The sequence below is a fragment of the Brachyhypopomus gauderio genome, chromosome 1, assembly GCF_052324685.1.
Source record: "Brachyhypopomus gauderio isolate BG-103 chromosome 1, BGAUD_0.2, whole genome shotgun sequence".
Lineage (NCBI taxonomy): Eukaryota > Metazoa > Chordata > Actinopteri > Gymnotiformes > Hypopomidae > Brachyhypopomus > Brachyhypopomus gauderio.
This window is the reverse complement of record NC_135211.1, coordinates 43,273,788-43,294,515: the sequence shown is the minus strand read 5'-3', so window position 1 is coordinate 43,294,515 and position 20,728 is coordinate 43,273,788. Positions and strand designations below refer to the sequence as shown.

General features: G+C 47.2%; 1 protein-coding gene across 1 annotated transcript; it reads right to left on the bottom strand.

Moving 5' to 3' along the window:
- Nucleotides 1-226: 226 nt before the first annotated feature.
- LOC143521511 (cytochrome P450 4V2-like) lies at nt 227-20,695 on the bottom strand. The gene is made up of 12 exons (XM_077014422.1): nt 20,568-20,695; nt 19,949-20,199; nt 19,627-19,739; nt 18,517-18,602; nt 11,294-11,484; nt 10,099-10,168; nt 4,953-5,079; nt 4,495-4,668; nt 4,202-4,304; nt 2,776-2,910; nt 2,281-2,460; nt 227-765 (listed from the first exon to the last, which is right to left on the bottom strand). Exons 1-12 carry the CDS (start codon nt 20,693-20,695, stop codon nt 602-604), a joined length of 1,722 nt encoding a protein of 573 aa, XP_076870537.1. The 3' UTR covers nt 227-601.
- Nucleotides 20,696-20,728: the final 33 nt, after the last annotated feature.

The following is a 20,728-nucleotide window of genomic DNA, read 5'->3' as shown; positions in this document are numbered from 1 at the left end:
CTCAGATTAGGAAGGGGGAATGATTCTGGTTTATAGGTTTTGGGGTGATATAAACGTTGGAGATGCTTATAGACTCAGCTGAGAGGTCACCTCTGACCTGATAGCCTAGCCCATCCTCACCAAGATACCGGCTGTGTACTTCTCCTCTAAACTCCTCTTACTCCTCGGGGGCTTTCACGGGCTTATTGAGACGTGGGTCAGTAAAGGAAGGCCTCACAAGTTTGTAAGTGCAAAACATTTAATCAAAGATCACACATGATGTGATGGACTCCAACTCCACTTACAGAGCTAGATGTCGAACACAAAATGCAGCTGACAGGGCGATGGCCAATCAGAGTGGCAGAGAGTGACGATTAGACCTCATAAAGCCACGGTGGGAAACTATATAAGTCATGTACACAGCATGTGGATGGAACTGATTCTTCACACACAAACAGGTGTAAGTGATGACTGGGAGACCGCAGAAGAAGGCTAAAGGGTTGGTGCAGGGACAGGAATTTTGAGCAGGCAGTGTGTGTGTGTGTGTGTGTGTGTGTGTGTGTGTGTGTGTGTGTGTGTGTGTGTGTGTGTGTGTGTGTGTGTGTGTGTGTGTGTGTGTGTGTTAGCGCTTCCTCCTCTGCAGACTGATCCAGATGCCTTTTTCTGGTCGGAGGACGAGTTCTCCCACAGGTCTGAGTTCGTCTCTCTTCTGATGCGCCACAACGTCAAAGGAACGCAAGATAGAGGCCAACACCACCTTCTCCTCCATCCGGGCGAAACGCTGACCTACACACACACACACACACACACACACACACACACACACACACACACACACACACACACACAGTTACTGAAACTACCTGTCAAAGGCAACATTGAGATACATCCTAAAAACACCATTAAAAATAATCTGGCACCTAATCCAAACAGATTAATACTGTCTCTGATTGAAATTAAGAGGTAATGTGCTGAATATACCCATTAATAGGCACTTAAAACCTAAACCTGCCAAGTTCCACAGTCTACGTGGAACAGAACGTTATTGGTGGACACTGGTTCTTACCTCTCTGCTGGTCATGGGATTAACCAAAACAGGGATTACAGAAGGCACAACCCAGTAATTTAACTGGAGGTTGATGTGGCTCACCTCCGTTACTATATGGTCCTATAGCAGCCATGCGGCTCCGTCATTGTTTCTAGATTTTTTTGTGGCTTGTGTGTTTTGGGTGTGTTCCTCTTTGCAACCTTAGCGGTTGAGGAAGCATTTGATGCCGATTTAAAATGTGGCCAGTTGAGTTTAACGAAGGCTATCTCAGTAGGCAATATATTTAAGGTATGTAAGAATTGAGAGTGGGTCTTTTTAAGAAGTTTAGGTCAGCATCGAGTGGTTCCTCAGCCACTAAGGCAATCCCATGACTCAACGCCAACATAATTTTGTTCCTGACGAAGTCATTTTCAAATGTATGTTACTGTAATTCACTGATATGGGCTGAAAGAAACATTTGATTTACCTTTTAGGTTAGTTTGTGACAATTTTATACAGTTTTATACACCGAGAGATTCGCATTTATGCTAGCGGAGTGTGAAGCTTCAAGCTACTATTGTGCATAACCAGCAAGATAACAAACGTCTTAGCACAACAAGTAGCGCGAATAAAGGGGGGTTAAAATGGTAATAGGAGAATCCAACGTGCTGAAACGTCGAGGCAGCGTTAGAAACTGACACGACACCGGTCGCGTACACTGGCCGAGGACAAGTTGTGTTGAAACTGCTCTCCAACTACAGCGACTCAATAATCTTGGACAGATGTCGGTTATAATGCTGTCTACGTAAACAACTGCGTACATAGTCAGTGCCTAGCAGCTCGCTAGGTTTGGGGACAGACCGTGTGTGTGTGTGTGTGTGTACGTACATAGCCTACTGGACTCCAGTCAGTCATGTACCACTCTGTGTGTGTGTGTGTGTGTGTGTGTGTGTGTGTGTGTGTGTGTGTGTGTGTGTGTGTGTGTGTGTGTGTACATACTGGACTCCAGTCAGTCATGTACCACTGTGTGTGTGTGTGTGTGTGTGTGTGTGTGTGTGTGTGTGTGTGTGTACATACTGGACTCCAGTCAGTCATGTACCACTCTCTGTGTGTGTGTGTGTGTGTGTGTGTGTGTGTGTGTGTGTGTGTGTGTGTGTGTGTGTGTACATACTGGACTCCAGTCAGTCATGTACCTGTGTGTGTGTGTGTGTGTGTGTGTGTGTGCATACTGGACTCCAGTCTGTCATGTACCACTGTGTGTGTGTGTTTCTGACCGATGCAGTTACGGATGCCGGCTGAGAAGGGGATGTAGGCGTAGGGGTGTCTCCCTGCTGCATTCTCTTGCAGAAAGCGCTCGGGCTGAAATTCCTCTGGGTCCGGGAAGAATCGGGGGTCACGGTGCAGGGAGTAGGTTATGACCAAGGCATTAGAGCCCTTAGGCACCTTATAGCCATCTACACACACACACACACACACACACACACACACACACACACACACACACACAGGGTCAGGGGCATGTCTTCACAGTATTTAGTCGGATGGATAGATGGAATCAACTTTACTGATGTTCCACCCAAATAATATACTGTACATATTTGTATGTGATTGTCACTGATCTATATGCCCACAGACATTGTGAAGAAAGAGTGTGTGTTTGTGTGTTACTCTTCACAGATGTTGTGGCCATAGAATGCATGTCTATTACTCACTGATGTGTGTCTTGTCACAGATATTGCAGCCAAACAACGTGTGTGTGTGTCTCTTACTGATGTGTGTGTCTTCACAGATGTTGCGAGCAAAGAACGGCACAGAAGGGAAGAGACGCAGGGCCTCTTTAACCACACACTCCAGGTAGCTCAGCTGCCGCAGGTCATGTGTGGTCATCGACCTCCCTGACTCACCTGCCACACACACACACACACACACACACACACACACACACACGGTAAACACCCAAACAAGGAATCCCTTAAGACCATAATTAATGGTTGGTTGATGCAGAATGATGCAAAATATATTGAAGTAGATCCTGGTTGAGGTGGGTTGTAAAGATGAATAAATTAAGCAGTTTGTTAGTCCCAGCATTAGTGATGTAGCGCCCCCTGGTGACAAGCCCATATCCTGGTGGATCAAGACACTGCAGTAGGATCCCTGGTCCTGATTTGGTATTTTCAGTTTATTTTTCTGTGCATTTGATTTTGCCTCTGGAGGGAATTATTGGGAGTTGGATTATTCTTGAGGAAGGTGTATTCTGGAGATGAGGGGTTATTCTGGAGGAAGGATTATTCTGGAAAAATTAGGTTATTCTACCAGCGAGGTGTACAACATCTGAGCCTTCCAGCAATCCTTCTAGATGCCTTCTTCTTCTTCTTCTTTCGGAAATTCCCGTTTAGGGGTCGCCACAGCGGATCAAACTCCTCCATCTGGCCCTGTCCTGAGTGTCCTCCACTGACACACCAGTCACTCTCATATCCTCTACCACTGCATCCATAAACCTCCTCTTAGGTCTACCTCTCCTCCTCTTGCCTGGAAGTTCCATCCTCAAGATGTGTCCTCCTACCAATATACCTCTCCTCCCTCCTCTGTACATGTCTTCAAGACTTCAAGAGATCTCCTTCCATCTATTTCAGCCATCATCAACAACTCCTTAGTTTCGAGACATGTTTCTACCGTGTTCAAGGTAGCCAGGGTGCTACTGATCTTGTAGAAGGTAACACTTGACAGTTCTCATATAAGCAACTCCTACAGACCGGTATCACTCCAAAAACTCTGAATCGAGGAGTCTACGATCCCTTTTCCTCACCCAGAACCAACTCCACGATCCCAATCAATGCTCTGCTTCTCTGGCTTCTGGTAGCTGCACGGATACATTTTACAACCCTGATTCTTTCCTACAAAGCCTCCCTCCATGATGACCACAGTCAAAGCCCGATCTGTACCTCGAGCAATCCGAGCACTATTCTCTGTACTGTCTCTGAGATGGTGGAACGATCTTCCACTGGCTGTTCAAACTGCAGAGTCTCTTGGCGTCTTCAAACGTAGACTGAAGACTCAACTGATTGTCAAGTGCTTAAGTGACCACTAACACCACAGGTGGCACATGTCCTTATACTTCACATTATAGTTCATGTTTATGTATTTCTTCTAGGTATCGTTTTGGTCCCAGATTAGTAGTTAGGGAAGTTTACTCACCAAACACCTCGAATAGTTCCTGCTGAACCTTCTTCTGCACGTCTGGATGAGAGCCTAATAGATGAAGAGCCCAGGAAGTAGCAGCAGCGGTAGTGTCATGACCCTGCCACAAGGGGGCGACAAACACTGCTGGATAAAATATTGCTGGGTTTTTGTAAGAAACAAACTTGAAGCTTGTTGTATTTTGAGTTCTGTATAAAACAGTGATGTAAATAAAGCACCGAGCTGTGTTTGCCTTTGGTAAGCTAATGAATATAATTGTATGGTTGATCCCAGGTCAGACGGGTTCTGACCTCGAACATGAAAGTGTCCACCTCCTCCTGGATGTCACGGTGTGTGAGATTTTCCCCGTTCTCGTCCGTTGATTTCAGGAGCATGTCCAGAAAGGCCCGCCTCTTCTTTCTCCCCTGATCTGATTCGCTGTCTGAATCCACATTAGAATTGTGCTCTGCCCTCTCACGAATTATCTGTTCAGGGATAATGAGGTGATTGTTATATATGTATGAATATAAAATAATTTGGTGAACAGTACATGAGTATATGCAATGTATATGAATTCATGAGTGTATGTAAGTGACAAGAGCCTGCAATTTGTTTGGCTGTCAACTAACATCTGGTAAAATCACTGACTGCACCTTTAAACTCAACTGAAGTGTATAATGTTTGTAGTACGTGTTCAATAAATGGGTGTGCTTGCAGCTGATTGGACACCACCAGTGATGTCATAAATGTTGCCATGCTGACAACTTACACTGGCGGTGAAGGAGTGCAGGACCTTCAGTGTGCGATCGTGCTCTTTGCCCTCGCCAAAGAAGTAGTAAATAAAGTCTGGCCAGTACCACGGCATCCGCTGGCGCTTGCTGACGATGTCACTCATCCTAAGCCAATCAGAAAGGGACATATTTATGCCCTTGCTGGCCTGTTTAGACAGCTCAGTTACTGCAGCATTGCTCTCAGCCATTAGTCACATACGAGTGTAAACTGGAGTGCAAACCAGAGAATTGTCCCAGCAGTAAACATCCTTTTAAACTTCAGAAAAAGCGTTAATTAGCTGCTTAGTTGAGTCAGGTGCTCTGGGATCAGACACTTTGGACATCTCAGGTACTCTAGACAAACACTGCTCACACACACACACTTGCACACTGCTCTAAGTTTGCATAAATCCAGTTCAGTGTTTCTGAGACCACTATGTTTGAAACTTTATTAAACATTACATTATTAAATTACATTGTTTGGTGTTTACGTACCGATACACACTCCGCACTGTAACATATTAACCAGGGATGGGGTAACAAGAAGCAGTTGAAACGAGAGATCATGTGTTGCTCATGTGTTGTTGATCATGTGTTGAGATCATGTGTTGCTTCTAACAGTAGCCCCCCTCCGACGAACAGCTCCAACCGCAACAGACCGGTTGGACGGGGGACAACCCCGCCACCGGGGAGCTGGGAATGCGGGATGAACATCGTGGAAGTTCGCGATGAGGGTAGGATCCAGTATGTCCCGTGCGGGGACCCAAGCTTTCTCCTCCGGGCCATATACCCTTCCCACTCTACCAGGTACTGAAGCCCACACTGCCACCGTCGGGACTCCAGGAGTTCCTGAATGGCGTATGCCGGCCATCCGTCGATCTACTGTGGCTCAGGTGGTCTGGTAGGTGCCGGGGTAGCGGACATGGGGATGATTGCGATATTGAGGGGGGAGCTGCAATTTATAAGACACTGTTTTACGCAACACTTTGAAGGGATCGATGTACTTGGGGCTAAGCTTTTTTGTTGTACTGCCGCATATTCAAGTTGCGAGTGGATAGCCATACTCTGACCAGGGTGGTAGACCAGAGTAGGCAAACAACAACGGTCTGCGTGGAGCAATCTGGTATGCAAGGCACACCGCAGGTGCACGTGGGCCCATTCGTGCACTGCTCCTGAACCAGTCATCCAGGGCTGGGATCTCCGATGAACTATTATCCCATGGGAAGAAAGCTGGTTGGTAGCCATACACACACTGGAAGGGAGTCAGTTTGGTGGAGGAATGTATTAGGGAGTTACGGGCATTTTCCGCCCAGGGTAAGTATTTATCCCACTTGGTCTGAGAAACACAATACTGTCTCAAAAATCTCCCTATTTCTTGGTTTACTCGTTCAACCTCACCGTTGGACTGGGGATGGTAGCTGGAGGTTAGGCTAACAGCAATTCCAAGTAGTTTACAGAACTGCTTCCACAATTAAGAGGTGAATTGAAGTGCCCGATCAGACACAATATCTTCGGGCAAACCGAATATATGGAAAATGAAAGTAAAAACCGCTTGGGCTGTTTCCATAGCAGTGGGCAGCCGGGGAAAAGGAATTAAGCGACACATCTGAGAGAATCTGTCAACCACTACTAAGATATCTGTGTTTCCATGGGAAACAGGCAGGTCAGTAATAAAGTCCATTGCAATGTGTGACCGGGGTTGACCGAGGGGCAACAATTTTCTTGTAGGGAGAGTTCGAGGGGTGCGACTTTTTGCACACACGCTACAGGCTAATACATATTCTCTTAACGTTGTCGAGACGACCACCCCGTGATATGAGATATATTGTTCGTGTGATGCTGGGGTGGCCGGTACCTACAGTATCGTGAGCGAGTTGCAGTGTCCTCTTAATGACACTGAGACGTACTGTTTTTCTTCAGTCATCAGGACTAGGTTCGTTGTGTAGCGCCACTTCCAGTTCTCCCTGCAGGTTCCAACGAATGGCAGGAAGAAAACAGTTGCGTGGAAAATACGTATTCTGGTTCTTTCTCCTTGGGGTCCTTCTCATGAATGCGGGAGAGAGCATCCGCCTTTGTGTTCTTCGAACCAGGTCTGTAGGAGACAGAAAAGCAAAAATGGGAGAACAACGCCCACCTGGCATGTCGGGGATTAAGTCGCCTGGCTTCCTTTAAGTATTCCAGGTTTATGTGGTCCGTACAGACAATGAAGGGATGTTCAGCTCCCTCCAACCAGTGTCTCCACTGCTCCAGGGTGAGTTTTACAGCCAGAAGTTCTCGGTTGCCAACGTCATAATTCTGTTCAGCCAGTTGTAAAGCGCAAGGGACCAATTTAGGGGGGTTTCCCTGGTGCTGGGAGAGAATCACCCCCACTCCCACCTCCAAGGCATCAACTTCAACTAAAAAAGGAAACTGTGGGTCGGGGAGGTGCAATATTGGTGCCGAAGTGAATGCCCCTTTGAGCTGAGAGAAAGCCCGGTCAGCTTCTGCTGTCCATTTCAGACTAAAGTGCTGTCCCCCACGGAGGAGATTCGTGAGCGGGGTAGCCAACACACCAAAACCTCTGATGAAACGATGGTAGAAGTTAGCAAATCCCAAGAAGCGTTGCAGTGTCATCCTTGTTTGGGGCACTGGCCATTGCGTGACAGCCGACACCGTGTCTACGTTCATAGAGATTTGCCCGGGGGATAAGGTACAACCTAGGAAGGTCACAGAGGCCTGGTGAAACTCGCACTTCTCAGCTTTGGCATAGAGGTGGTGTTGCTGCAGGCGGGCTAATACTGAGGTAACGTGATGGACATGGTCCGTAACCGAGAGGGAAAAAATAAGGATGTCATCAATATAAACAATGACAAACTTTCCTATCATATCTCGGAATAGTTCATCCATGAAAGCTTGGACACTGAAGAGCTGTTGGCTAGCCCATATGGCATCACAAGATATTCATAATGGCTCCACACTGTAACAAATGCAGTTTTCCATTCGTCCCCTTCACGAATGTGAATTCAATTATAGGCACTCCGCAGGTCCAATTTGGTAAACAACGTGCTCCCATCAGACGTTCTTGTGATGCGGAGATAAACGGAAGGGGATAAGCAAATTTGGAGGCAAAAGCATTCAGCGTGCGATAATCAATACAAGGACGTAGCCCCCCTTCTCCATAAAGAAAAATCCCACGGCTATGGGTGACGTGGACGGATGAATGAACCCCTTCTGGAGGGCCTCTTCCACATACTGTTCCATCGCCAGGTCTTCGGGATGAAACAGGGGGTAAGGCTTTGTTTTCCGTGGGAGAGGGGACCCGGGTAATAGATCTATGGCACAGACCCACAATCTGTGTGGTGGCAGGTGACTGGCATTCTCCTTATTGAAAACATCTGCGTAAGTTTGATATTGCACCAGAATAGCGGTCTCTAGAGGGGAGTTGGGGCACTCTATCGACAAGGACAAGTGGTAAGTGCAGACAGTGATCATGACAGTGTGAACCCCATTTCGTGATATCTCTAGTTTTCCAGGAAATTACAGGATTATACAGAGCCAGCCAAGGAAAGCCGAGTATTACAGGATCACGGGGTGATGGCAGGAGCAAGAACTGGACAGACTCAGTATGGAATAATCCTATTCGGAGTGTGACTGGTACCATATGCTGAGTGATCAGTCCCTTGCCCATAGGCTGGCCATTCAGGGAATTTACACGCAGAGGAGGACGAATAGGCATAGTGGGGATTTGCAATTGATATCTAGGAAATTACCCGCTGCTCCGGAGTCTAAGAGTGCCGAAAGGTGATTAGACATGCCTCCCCAGGTAACTTGTACAGGCAAGTTGAACTGATGATGATGTGTTAAACAAAAAACTGGTTTGCTTACTCGTCTACTCGCGAGGTCCTCCTCCTGAGCATGAGTTGGCCGAACAGGGCAACGGTCATGGAAGTGATCCTTCCCTCTCACGACGCTTCAGTTGGTGGTTTGGTCTGGCGGCCCAGTGCAGAGGCGGAAGAGCTTCTCCAGGATGTCGGGCGGTGGGTGAGCAACTGCTTGTCCACGTTTACTGCTGTCTGAATGAATTCTGACAGTGATTTTCCTTCGCTGCGATAGGCGAGTTCCACTTGTAAATCCGGCCTCAAACCTCTACGAAACTTCAGAGCTGGTTCACACCATCCGCTACCCGCAGCCAGGGTGCAGAACTCTCGGGTGTAATCCGCTGCACTACGCTGCCCTTGACGGATCTCACACAACATAGTGCCAACGTCTCTGCCTGCCACTGGGTGATCGAACACTGACTTAAACAGCACAGAGAACTGTGCTTCAGACTCGAGGAATGGATATTTGCTATCCCACAAGGCTGTACCCCAGGCACCGGCCTCGTCCGTGAGATGCGACAGGACAAAATGGATTTTTTGCTTCTCGGTTTGGAACTGAGCAGGGTGATAGTCGAAGTACATGGAGCACTGCATCAGGAAGTTCTTACAACATTCTGGGGGGCCATTGTACCGTTCGGGCACAGCCACAGGGACACAAGGGGGAAAGACGGGGGGAGCAACGGATGCAGCAGCCTGGTGTTGTGCTACCTGTTGTTGCGACGTTTGCAGCTGCGCAGCTTGGAGTTGCATCACTTCAGTGAGTCATCGAACGTCCTCCTGGATTGCAGCAATTGTGGCTTCTTGCTGGGTCAGGATTGTTGGTAAGTCTGCTGGACCCATAGTTAATGGCGAAGTATTATGTAACATTTTAACCAGACAGACGAGGATCCAAATGCGGAGAAAAGCCGCTTTTATTAAAACTGAAAATACACAACGTATAGACTGACGCAAAACTCTGCTCAGAGCTCGATGTACAGTGGTGCTGTATGCAACGTCAGGACAGTCCAGGGTCACGCCGAGAACACAGAAGCCAGAAGTTACAGTAGGGCTAGACGGGGAACGAGGTCTAGGAGGAGAACAGAGGTCAGTACATGTAGAGGCAATTGCTAGGGTAGAACGCTCAGTATGCGGCATAGATGACAATACTTCGCAACCCGGAAGTGTGAAGTGGAAGTTTAAGTAGCCGTGAAAAGGGTGGGGTAACGAGCAGCAGGTGAAACGAATCTCTCTAAAGGAGAGATCATGTGCTGTTTCTAACACGCACATACTCTGAATCATAGTTACGTACCGATACACACTGCGTACATACTCCGAGTCATAGTTACTCTGGGCATAGATCTTCTTCCCCATGGCTGTTTCTATAACACAGCAGAGCAGACTGATCAGAACAGGGAGTAGTTCAAGGAGAAACACTACATACAGGGAAAACAGTGTGTCTATGGCAGGCGTACTCAACTAAATTTGTCCGCGGTCCAATTTTGGCAGATACCTGTGACCTGAGGTCCGGTGCGGCGGGGGTGGCGAACGTAAGTTGTTGGCGGGGTGGGGGGGGGGGGCGAACGGTGGAGGCGTTTATACTTTCGCGAGCGTCACTGCAGTGTTCTCCGAAACGATAGGCGTTTTGTCCAAAACGATATGTGGTAGAAACACCCCTCAAAACAGGGTAATGAACATTTACCTGACCAATTTTAATGTTGCTATATGTTTCAGGTTTGAAAAGTGCTGGAATTTAGGTTAAAGTACTTTAAAATGCTTGAAATTGTAACTTACTTGGTTTCACAACAAATAGCTGTCTGACTGAATAGTTCTCTTGTATTAGGTTAACAAATACGAGCCTCTTGTCATTCCAGGACGAAACATGAGAGACCGTGAAGACGTGAAGATTGGGCGTTTTTTAAATAAACAACCATTAAATAATGTGATAAAAAGCGAATTATTTCGAGTATATGTATAAATATTTACCTTAATTATGTTTAACATGCTGGGAAATATTGAAATGGACCTTGAAAGTGACGTACAAGTGCTTTAATTCCACCTTATAAAGGTGTATGAACCCTGAAAACGTGACTTTGTTCATTGCGCTGAAGCGCGGCGCGAAGTTACAAAATTCGAGAGGTGCACGACCTCTCGAACCGACAGCGCGCGAGGCACTCGCGCAAACGCTGAGCCACAGCGATTACGTCATTTTCGCCGCGCGGACCCTTGCGCCGCACGCGAAGCGTCAACCAGGCAGGCTTGTTGTTGAGGGGGGGGCAAACGTAACACTCGTGACGGAGTGTTTTTTCAATAGCCCTGAAATAAATGCTACGGTTTTGTTTTGGTCCGTATCCAGTTAATCATGAATGAGATTGGGTCCGGACAGGCCTGCGTTCGGGTCCGGATCCGGACCGCGGTCCGCCAGTTGAGTACCCCTGGTCTATGGAAACACACACACATACACCCGCACCACACACACACACACACACACACACACACAGTCCTACCACAGATGATGTCGAGGGCGCAGAGGGTGATGTAGCTGAAACAGTTGAAGGGGCCGGTGCCCACCTGCTTCTCCAACTTCTCCACCAGCACCTCCGCCTGCTCGTTCATCACCTCCAGGAAGTCCGTCAGGATGGAGAAGTGGAAGGTGGGGGTCAGTAGCTTCCGCCTGCGCCGCCATTTCTCCCCCGTGCTGACGGAGAGAGAGAGATGGAGAATGTCGTGTATTTGCTTGATAATGAGGAGACAGACAAGAGTGAGGTAACGGTGTGTTTACTCCAGATTGAACTTGTCTGAATACAGGGAAAACCACCCCAAGGCATAGTGGGGCTACAGTGGCTTCAATTGGCCAAACATGAGGACAGTAACTTTGCTCCCTACCTAACATTTCCTCCCCCCATATTCTATAAGACTAACCCAAGAGTTCCCAGAGAATAACATGGCTATATATTATATATATATATATATATACAGTGGGTTGCAAAAGTATTCATACCCCTTGAACTTTTCCATATTTTGTCACATTACAACCACAAACATAAATATATTTCACTGGAATTTAATGTGAAAGACCAACACAAAGTGGTATACAATTGTGAAGTGGAAGGAAAAGTATACATGAATCAAAACATTTTTTACAAATAAAAAACTAATAAGTGCGACGTGCAAAAGTATTCAGCCCCATTTTACCTGAGTGCAACCAATTGCATTCAGAAGTTGCCCGATGACTGCTAATGACTCAAAAGGGTCCACCTGTGTGTAATCTAATCTCAGTACAAATACAGCTGCTCCGTGACGGCCTCAGATGTTGGTTAAGAGAATATTGGGGAGCAAACAGCATCATGAAGTCCAAAGAACACACCAGACAGGTTAGGAATATGGTTTTGGTGAAGTTTAAAGCAGGCTTAGGTTATAAAAAGATTTCCCAAGCTTTGAACATCTCACGGAGCACTGTTCAATCCATCATCCGGAAATGGAAAGAGTATGGCACCACAGTAAACCTGCCAAGACAAGGCCGTCCACCTAAACTTACAGGCCGAACAAGGAGATCACTGATCAGAGAGGCAGCCAAGAGGCCCATGGTGACTCTGGATGAAATGCAGAGAGCCACAGCTCAGGTGGGGGAAACTGTCCACAGGACAACAATTAGTCGTGCACTACACAAATGTGGTCTTTATGGAAGAGTGGCAAGGAGAAAGCCATTGTTAAAAGAAAACCATAAGAAGTCCCGTTTGCAGTTTGCCAGAAGCCATGTTGAGGACACAGCAAACATGTGGAAGAAGGTGCTTTGGTCAGACGAGACCAAAATTGAACTTTTTGGCCACAATGCAAAACGCTATGTGTGGCGGAGAAATAACACTGCACATCACTCTGAAAACACCATCCCCACTGTCAAATATGGTGGTGGCAGCATCATGCTCTGGGGGTGCTTCTCTTCAGCAGGGACCGGGAAGTTGGTCAAAGTTGATGAGAAGATGGATGGAGCCAAATACAGGGCAATCTTGGAAGAAAACCTGTTGGAGTCAGCAAAAGATTTGAGACTGGGGCGGAGGTTCACCTTCCAGCAGGACAACGACCCTAAACATAAAGCCAGAGCTACAATGGAGTGGTTTAAAAAAAAGAATATTCATGTGTTAGAATGGCCCAGTCAAAGTCCAGACCTAAACCCAATTGAGAATTTGTGGCAAGATCTCAAAACTGCTGTTCACAAACGCTCTCCATCCAATCTGACTGAGCTTGAGCTGTTTTGCAAGGAGGAATGGGCAAGAATTTCAGTCACTAGATGTGCAAAGCTGGTGGAGACATACCCTAAAAGACTTGCAGCTGTAATTGCAGCAAAAGGTGGCTCCACAAAGTATTGACTCAGGGGGGCTGAATAATTTTGCACATCGCACTTTTCAGTTTTTTATTTGTAAAAAAAATGTTGATTCATGTATAATTTTCCTTCCACTTCACAATTGTATACCACTTTGTGTTGGTCTTTCACATTAAATTCCAGTTAAATATATTTATGTTTGTGGTTGTAATGTGACAAAATATGGAAAAGTTCAAGGGGTATGAATACTTTTGCAACCCACTGTATATATATATATATATATATATATATATATATATATATATATATATATATATATATATATATATATAGTGAGACATAATAACTCCAATAGAATTCAAAAGGATATGGCATTTCTTCAGCAAGAAGTAAGCTACAAGTCCAGACGGTCAGGAGGCCGCCGCTCACGTGTGGGGTACCGGTGGGGATGGTGATTCATTGGAGATGGCAGCGGCGCTGGTTCCGTTGTTGATCGGGCCTGAGAGACCTGGTCTGCAGTGTTGTCTTCCTGAAGTGTGGCCGGCAGGGTGTCGGGGGCAGCCAGGTCCTCCACCGTGTCAGCCTGGTCTGTGCAGTCCGGTGCTGGAGAGTCCATCGGCTCCAAGGCGGGGCCCTTGTTGGCCAACAGTTGGTCAATATGACGACGCCATACTGCATCTTTGCTGGTGCGTACTTGGTATGACAGCGGACCCGTGATGGCAACTATCTCAGCTGGCACCCACTTGGGACCCCTTAGGTAATTGCGAGCTAGGACAAGGTCTCCTATATGAAAAGACCGCGGCGTGCCTGATCTACGTCGGCTCTGTTCTAGCTGACTGCTTTTTACCACTTGGCTCCTTGACGGGGGGCGTATGTAATCCAGTTGGGTGCGCAGCGCTCTTTTCAGGAGGAGCTCAGCGGGCGACGCCTTAGTGGTGCTGTGTGGCGTGTTTCGGTAAGTCAGCAGGAAACTGTGCAGTCTATGATGAAGGGAGCCTTGGTTCACTGACGCCTTTAGACTGTGCTTTAAGGTTTGTACAAATCTCTCCGCCAGTCCATTGGTGGACGGGTGGTAAGGTGCTGACTTAATGTGTTAAATTCCGTTCATTTTGAGGTAAGCCTCCATCTCTTCAGCGACAAACTAGGGCCCATTGTCACTCACCAGCTGTTCCGGTATTCCATACCGGCTGAACATTTCCTCCAGTTGCTCAATGGTTTTCCCGGTAGTTGTAGACCTCATTATGGCCACGTCCGGCCATTTGCTGTGCGCATCTACCACCACCAGAAACATTCTGTCCTCAAATGGTCCAGCAAAGTCGATGTGTATGCGCCGCCACGGCTCCGCGGGCCATTCCCATGGGTGGACTGCTGCTGGTTGTGGTGCATTTCGCACAGTCTGGCAGGTGGTGCAACGGCCTGCCTTTTCCTCAATGTGCTTGTCTAACCCCGGCCACCAAAAGTAGCTCCGGGCCAGCTCCTTCATGCGCACTATACCGCAGTGCCCGACGTGAAGTTGTTTCAGCATGGAGCTTTGCAGAGGAGGGGGTATGATTACCCTTCTGCCCCACAGCAGACATCCTGACTGGACAGACAGTTCTTGCTATCTGGCCAAGTAAGGTTTGCTGTCCGGTGAGTTGGAGATTCTCCTGCCTGTGATGATGGCATCCATCACGATAGATAATGCTGGATCGTTCCGTGTGGCATGTCTCACTTGTTTTGCTGTGACAGGGGTGTCGGCCACTTGCTGGAAGTAGAAAATGTCAGTTTGTCGGGTCACTGGCCTCGCCACTGGGAGTGGTAGGTGGGAGAGACCATCTGCATTACCGTGTAGTTCAGATCGGCGGTACTTGATGTCGTAGATATGGCCGGACAGCAGCAGGGCCCATCTCTGCATTCTGCTTGCGGCCAACGGTGGAATGCCAGCGTGTGGTCCCAGCAGGGCCGGAGTGGGACACTTTTTCAGCCCGGGAGTTTCATGCCCAAATCCGGCCAAAAATTATTTTTCCCTCCCAATCGGCCCAAACTAGAGATTGACATGAGCCGGCCCATCGGGAATCCTCCCGAATCTCCCGATTAGCCACTCCGGCTCTGGGTCCCAGTAAGGCCGTTAGCGGTTTATGGTCGGTCAGAAGCGTGAATCTCCTCCCAAACAGATACTGGTGGAATTTTCTAATTCCGAACACGATGCTCAGGGCCTCCCGCTCGATCTGCGCGTAGTTACCTTCAGCTTTGTTGAGGGTCTTAGAGGCGAAAGCGATGGGTTTGTCCGTGCCGTCCGGCATAATGTGTGAGACAACCGCGCCAACCCCGTAGGGGGAAGCATCACAGGCTAACTGAAGTGGCAGTGCCGGGTCGAAGTGGGTCAGCACGTCAGAGTTCAGAAGGGCTTCCTTGGAGCTGGAAAAAGCCATTTGGCAAGTCTCTGACCACTCCCATTTCTTCCCCTGCCTCAGCAGTTCGTGGAGGGGTTTCAATAAGGTGGAGAGATTGGAAATGAATCGGCCATAATAGTTTAGGAGCCCCAAGTATGAGCGTAACTGGTTGACATTTTGTGGTGCTGGGGCTTCCAAGATGGCCTTGGTCTTGGAGGGGCCTTGTGTAGACCCTTGCCGTCGATCACATGGCCCAGGTATTCGATGGAGGATTGGAAAAATTCACATTTTCCCTTGCGAACTTTCAGTCCATATTCCCTCAGCCTCTGTAGTGTCATGTCCAGGTTATGGAGGTGGTCGGCATTGTCCCTCCCCGTTATAAGTATATCGTCCAAGCGGCACTGTACCCCCGGTAGTCCTGCCAGAATCTGATCCATGGCCTTTTGGAAAAGTGCGGGGCCCGATGTGATTCCAAAAGCCAAACGGCAGTACCGAAAAAGGCCCTTATGAGTGCTGACTGTCAGTAACTCTTTGGACTCGGGGTCCACTGGCATCTGCAGGTAGGCCTGGTTCAGGTCGATTTTACTAAATTGTTTGCCGTTTGCTAGACCCGCGAACAGGTCGTCAATAAGGGGTAGCAGGTAGTGTTCATTTTGCAAGACTGGATTAACAGTCAATTTGAAATCGCCGCAAATTCGTAGGCTACCATTTTTCTTAAGGACCGGCATGATTGGGGTAGCCCAGTCACTGACAGACACTGGTTCAAGCACCCCACTGTTCACCAGATTGTCCAGCTCTTTTTCTACTTTTGGTCGCAGTGCGTATGGGACCTGTCTCGCCTTAATGAATCGGGGGTTGCTGCCTGGTTTCAGGGTCAGCCTTGCAGTGATACCCTTCATGTGCCCTAGTCCTTCAGTGAAGAGTTTGTCATGTTTCTTTAATACCGCTTCTAGAGCAGACTCTCCTGGACTCAGCATGTTGATGGTAGGCCAGTCGATCCGCACCTTATCCATCCATGAGCGGCCTAGTAGAGACGGGTAATTTCCTCGGACAACATATAAGGGCAGCTTTACGCATTGTCCGTTAAACTCCACTTTGACCTTGACCAAGCCCTTGACAGCTACTGTCTCCCCTGTGTAGGTCTTCAGCGCCACCCGTGCTGGTTGGATTGGTAAGTGGTGTAAGTGTTCTTGATACACTGTCTCTGAAACCAGTGACACTGCTGCCCCCGTGTCGATTTGCATCCGCACTGGTTTACCCTCCAGCAAGGGTGTCGTCCAGTAGCTGTCAGATCCTCCCGTCAGCGACAGAATGTGAAGGGGCAACTCGTTGTCTGTGGATTCACTGGCACTATTTTCTTTTTCCACCACATGCACTGTTTTCTTATGTGCAGCCACTCTCTTTTGTTTGTTAGTGTTTTTCTGCATTGACTGAGTTCCCTTTTTCTTGCCACGACAGGCCTTTTCAATGTGACCCTTTTTCCCACAGACATGGCACTCCAATTCCTTAGACCAGCACTCTGCTGCTGGATGGCCCTGTTGGCCACATCGATAACGTGGCCTTGTTGACGAGCTACCCTCAGTACTAGCTATCTTCAGCACCTTAGCCGTGGCTATGCTCAGCTGCTGTGCCTCTTTTGCAGCCATTTCCATTGACACACTGATTTCAATTGCTCTGGTCAGAGTTAATTTGTCCTCAGTTAGCAGTTTTCTCTGAGCGGCCTCATTACGCAGTCCGCAGACCAGCCGGTCACGAATTGCATCATTAAGCGTGTTCTCTGTAAATTCACAGTGCTCAGCTAACTTCCTGAGCGCAGCAACAAACATAGTCACCATCGCCCCCTCCTCCTGATTACGTTTATAAAATCGGAACCGTTCAGCAATCATCAATGATTTAGGAGAGAAATGTTCACTTAGAGTTTTAACAATATCGTCAAATGTGAACTCTCCTGGCTTCCTGGGCTGTGCCAGCGCACGGAACAGATTAAAAGTCTTTGCGCCCATTACTGTTAATAAGGTAGCTACCTTTTTCTCCGTGCTGATTCCGTTGGCCAAGACGAAGAATTCAAACCACTCTGTATATGCGCTCCATTGCTCCACCGTGTCATCAAATGGGCCAATGTTCCCAAGTACGCCCGCCATTGTAAGAGGAGTTTCCCCGCGCTGTTCTTCGTTCGTTTGCCTGTTGACGGTCGCTTGATATGAACTTTGCTGTTCGGTGTTGTTTCCCGGTGGCGCTGGCAGTGCTAGCTCTCGTTACTTTCTTCCGCGCGTTCGTCGGCTGAGGTATCGCTCATTCCAACAAAAATATATACATATATAGTAATCAACTACGCGAGTAACTTGAGGAAACGAAACATCTATTTACAAAAACGAACACTCCAAACTTCCACACGTGAGATCAGACACATCCTCATCGCCAGTTTGTCGTGTATTTGCTTGATAATGAGGAGACAGACAAGAGTGAGGTAACGGTGTGTTTACTCCAGATTGAACTTGTCTGAATACAGGGAAAAACACCCCAAGGCATAGTGGGGCTACGGTGGCCTCAATTGGCCAAACATGAGGACAGTAACTTTGCTCCCTACCTAACAGAGAAGAAGAGAGGAAGGGTGAATGAAAGAGACGGAGGAGAAAAGAGTGATAGAGGAGAACGTAGCAGGTCATGTATCAACCACAGAGGCCTGTACTACCAAACATTCTTACATAATGTATCATTGTATTAGTGAGATGAACTAATTAAAAACTGTAAAAATCATAAAATATAAAAGAAAACTAAAACCACTACCACTAGGGTAATCAAAACAAGCAGGAATAACAAAAGGACTCCCCATTATTGTACAAAAGTACCATCGGGTTTTGTCTGCGAAGCAGGTCAGAGTTGTAGTTTTACTGCTTCCTTAGTCTCTAGATCACATGTACCACTGCAGTTATCTGTGGTAAGCCAAACACAGCTGCATGGTGGTCCACTCCTGTGTTCCTGTGAAAGGCTGTGGTTTAGAGAGTGTGTGTTTGAGGAAGGGGACGGGTCCTTGTACCTGGTCAGGAGCCCGGTACCCAGCCAGGGGTGCAGGAACGTGTAAGCGTACGCCTTCTCCACGTGGACAGAGTTATTCAGAACCGCCTGGGGAAAGAGGGAGAGGGAAGGAAGGAGGGAGAGAGGGGGTGTGTGTTATATAATAGCCACGGTGACCTATGCCTTTTAAACTGAAAGGTTGCAAGAAACCTTTTGAACCTATAGAAGACTTAAAAATCTTGCTTAGCATGATTACGTGTCATGTAACAAATGGTTAATATGAGTTATGATTGCAAAAGGTATTTCGATTGCATAAACAATAGAAGCCGTACACAATAATCTTGATTTAAACCACCATCCACAGACTGCATATTTCTGTCCGACGTGTGCGGGACACTTAATCCCACTCTGAACCTCTGGTCGTGCGCGTTTGTGCAGACATGGTCAGTGCACCTTGCTCTGGGACAACAAACATGGTCAATGCAGTGTGTCTAGTGGTGGTTGCGTCAGTGTGTGGAGACAGTGTGTAGGCTATATGGAGACTGAGTGGGGTTCAGTGGACAGTCTAATTAACAATAAACCAATTGCTTTAGTGCGTCTGTAATGAATCACAGAAACATTAGTGTAGGAGCCTAAATGCAGTTTATTTAATTAAGTTTGAATTAATTTACATTTAAAATGTTACATCATTGACAGGATAAGTCTGATTTATAAATTTATGGTTTAGAAGTGTTGAAAGGAATTTGATTTGCGCCATGGGCGTGAAGCGGGATGTTAGGCCACGCCCACTAGGGTGGGAATGTAAAGGAAAGAAGGTCAAGGGCGAAGGAAAAAAAAGGGAACAAAGGAAGAGATTGGAGCGATATAGTTTTTTGACCTCGCTTTCTCTTGCTTGCTTTATCCATACGAAACACCTTTGATTTTTATGTTTTTTTCTATGTTTGTAATGTCCTTAAACTTCCAAGTAAAGCGTTAAATACCAAGAAGTGGACTCGTGGAATTATTTTAAAGAAGTTAGAGACGAGCGAGTGAGTGGAGCGTCAAGCTAAAGCTTCAACTGGAATTTAGGAAAATACAATTAGCATCACTCTGTTTTTGCTTACAGCAATCTCGCGCGTGTCAGCAAGCCTACCTCAATGGTCTCCGCGTGGAACAGGACCAGGAACGGCACAGTTCCGACCCAAAGTTTCAACAGAGGGGCATTCCAGTACTCCTTGGTATATCCGACAATCTGCGAAAAGTAGTCTGAAAGATAAATGTTTAGTCACTGTTTTTCCTGTTGAAGTTAATTAGTTTGCATTATAGATTTATATTGTCCTTAATATATGCAAATTATGCCGACTAAATTATTATGATTTATAGAGACATGCAAATGTCAAATTGATCCCTGTTAAAAGAGAACGGTTTTATTTTTCTGTTCTGTGATGCTGGATTCTGGCGACTTCCTCTCTCACCCCCTGCAGAAGTCTTGAACTGCAGAGCGTTTCCGATGAACGGATAAGTGACCCCGACACCCTGCACGGGTTTCAGCTCTTTCCAGATGTGCAGGTACCGTCTCAGCAGCTGGTACGTCAGGTAGGTGAGGAGAAGAACGCAGCTGGTCGCGGCTGCGAGTCCCAGCGTGTAAGCACCGAAAATGACCCCCATCTCTCCGACACGAGAGCGCACACAGTGTAACGGAGTCGCTCCGACCTGCGCTTTTATTCTGCAGAGATCAGACCTTGGACTTAACCGAACTGGGTCATAGGTTTTATAATCTATGTTATATGTAATACAAACACGGGTGTGTCCATACATACAACCCCCCTTGTTTAATGTATTACCAAACTGATTTATACTTTCAAAAAGATTGCATTCACTATGGTTGCATTTATTGGTCCAGACCTGCCACAGACATGGTGGCTCTTCCTCATTATAGAAGACCCTTTTATCTCATAAACTCTCTTAAAACTCATGAGTTGTCTGGCAACATCTTAAATTTTAAGATAAAAATGCACATGTCCAATGCACAAGCAACGCATGTGCCTGTATGTGAAATTAAAGCTGCAGAAACCAAACCCAGCAATCGTGAACCTGTTCTCCAGATCCCTGAGATGAAGATAATGGTGTTCGTAGTGTGCTGGGTCAGCATGAAACAATACTGTTTGATCCCTAGGAGGGGGCGGAGCAGAAAGTGATTGCGTTTTGTCAAAAAGACTCATATTTACTCATACAAGCATTACACAGAGAGAGAC

Coding starts and splice junctions, on each gene's coding strand:
- LOC143521511 (XM_077014422.1), bottom strand. CDS start 20,695: ATGAGTCTTTTTGACAAAACGCAATCACTTTCTGCTCCGCCCCCTCCT. Junction 18,603..19,626: donor TCCACGCGGAGACCATTGAG/GTAGGCTTGCTG, acceptor CTCTTTCCCCAG/GCGGTTCTGAATAACTCTGT. Junction 2,461..2,775: donor CTGTGAAGACACACACATCA/GTAAGAGACACA, acceptor GTGTGTGTGTAG/ATGGCTATAAGGTGCCTAAG.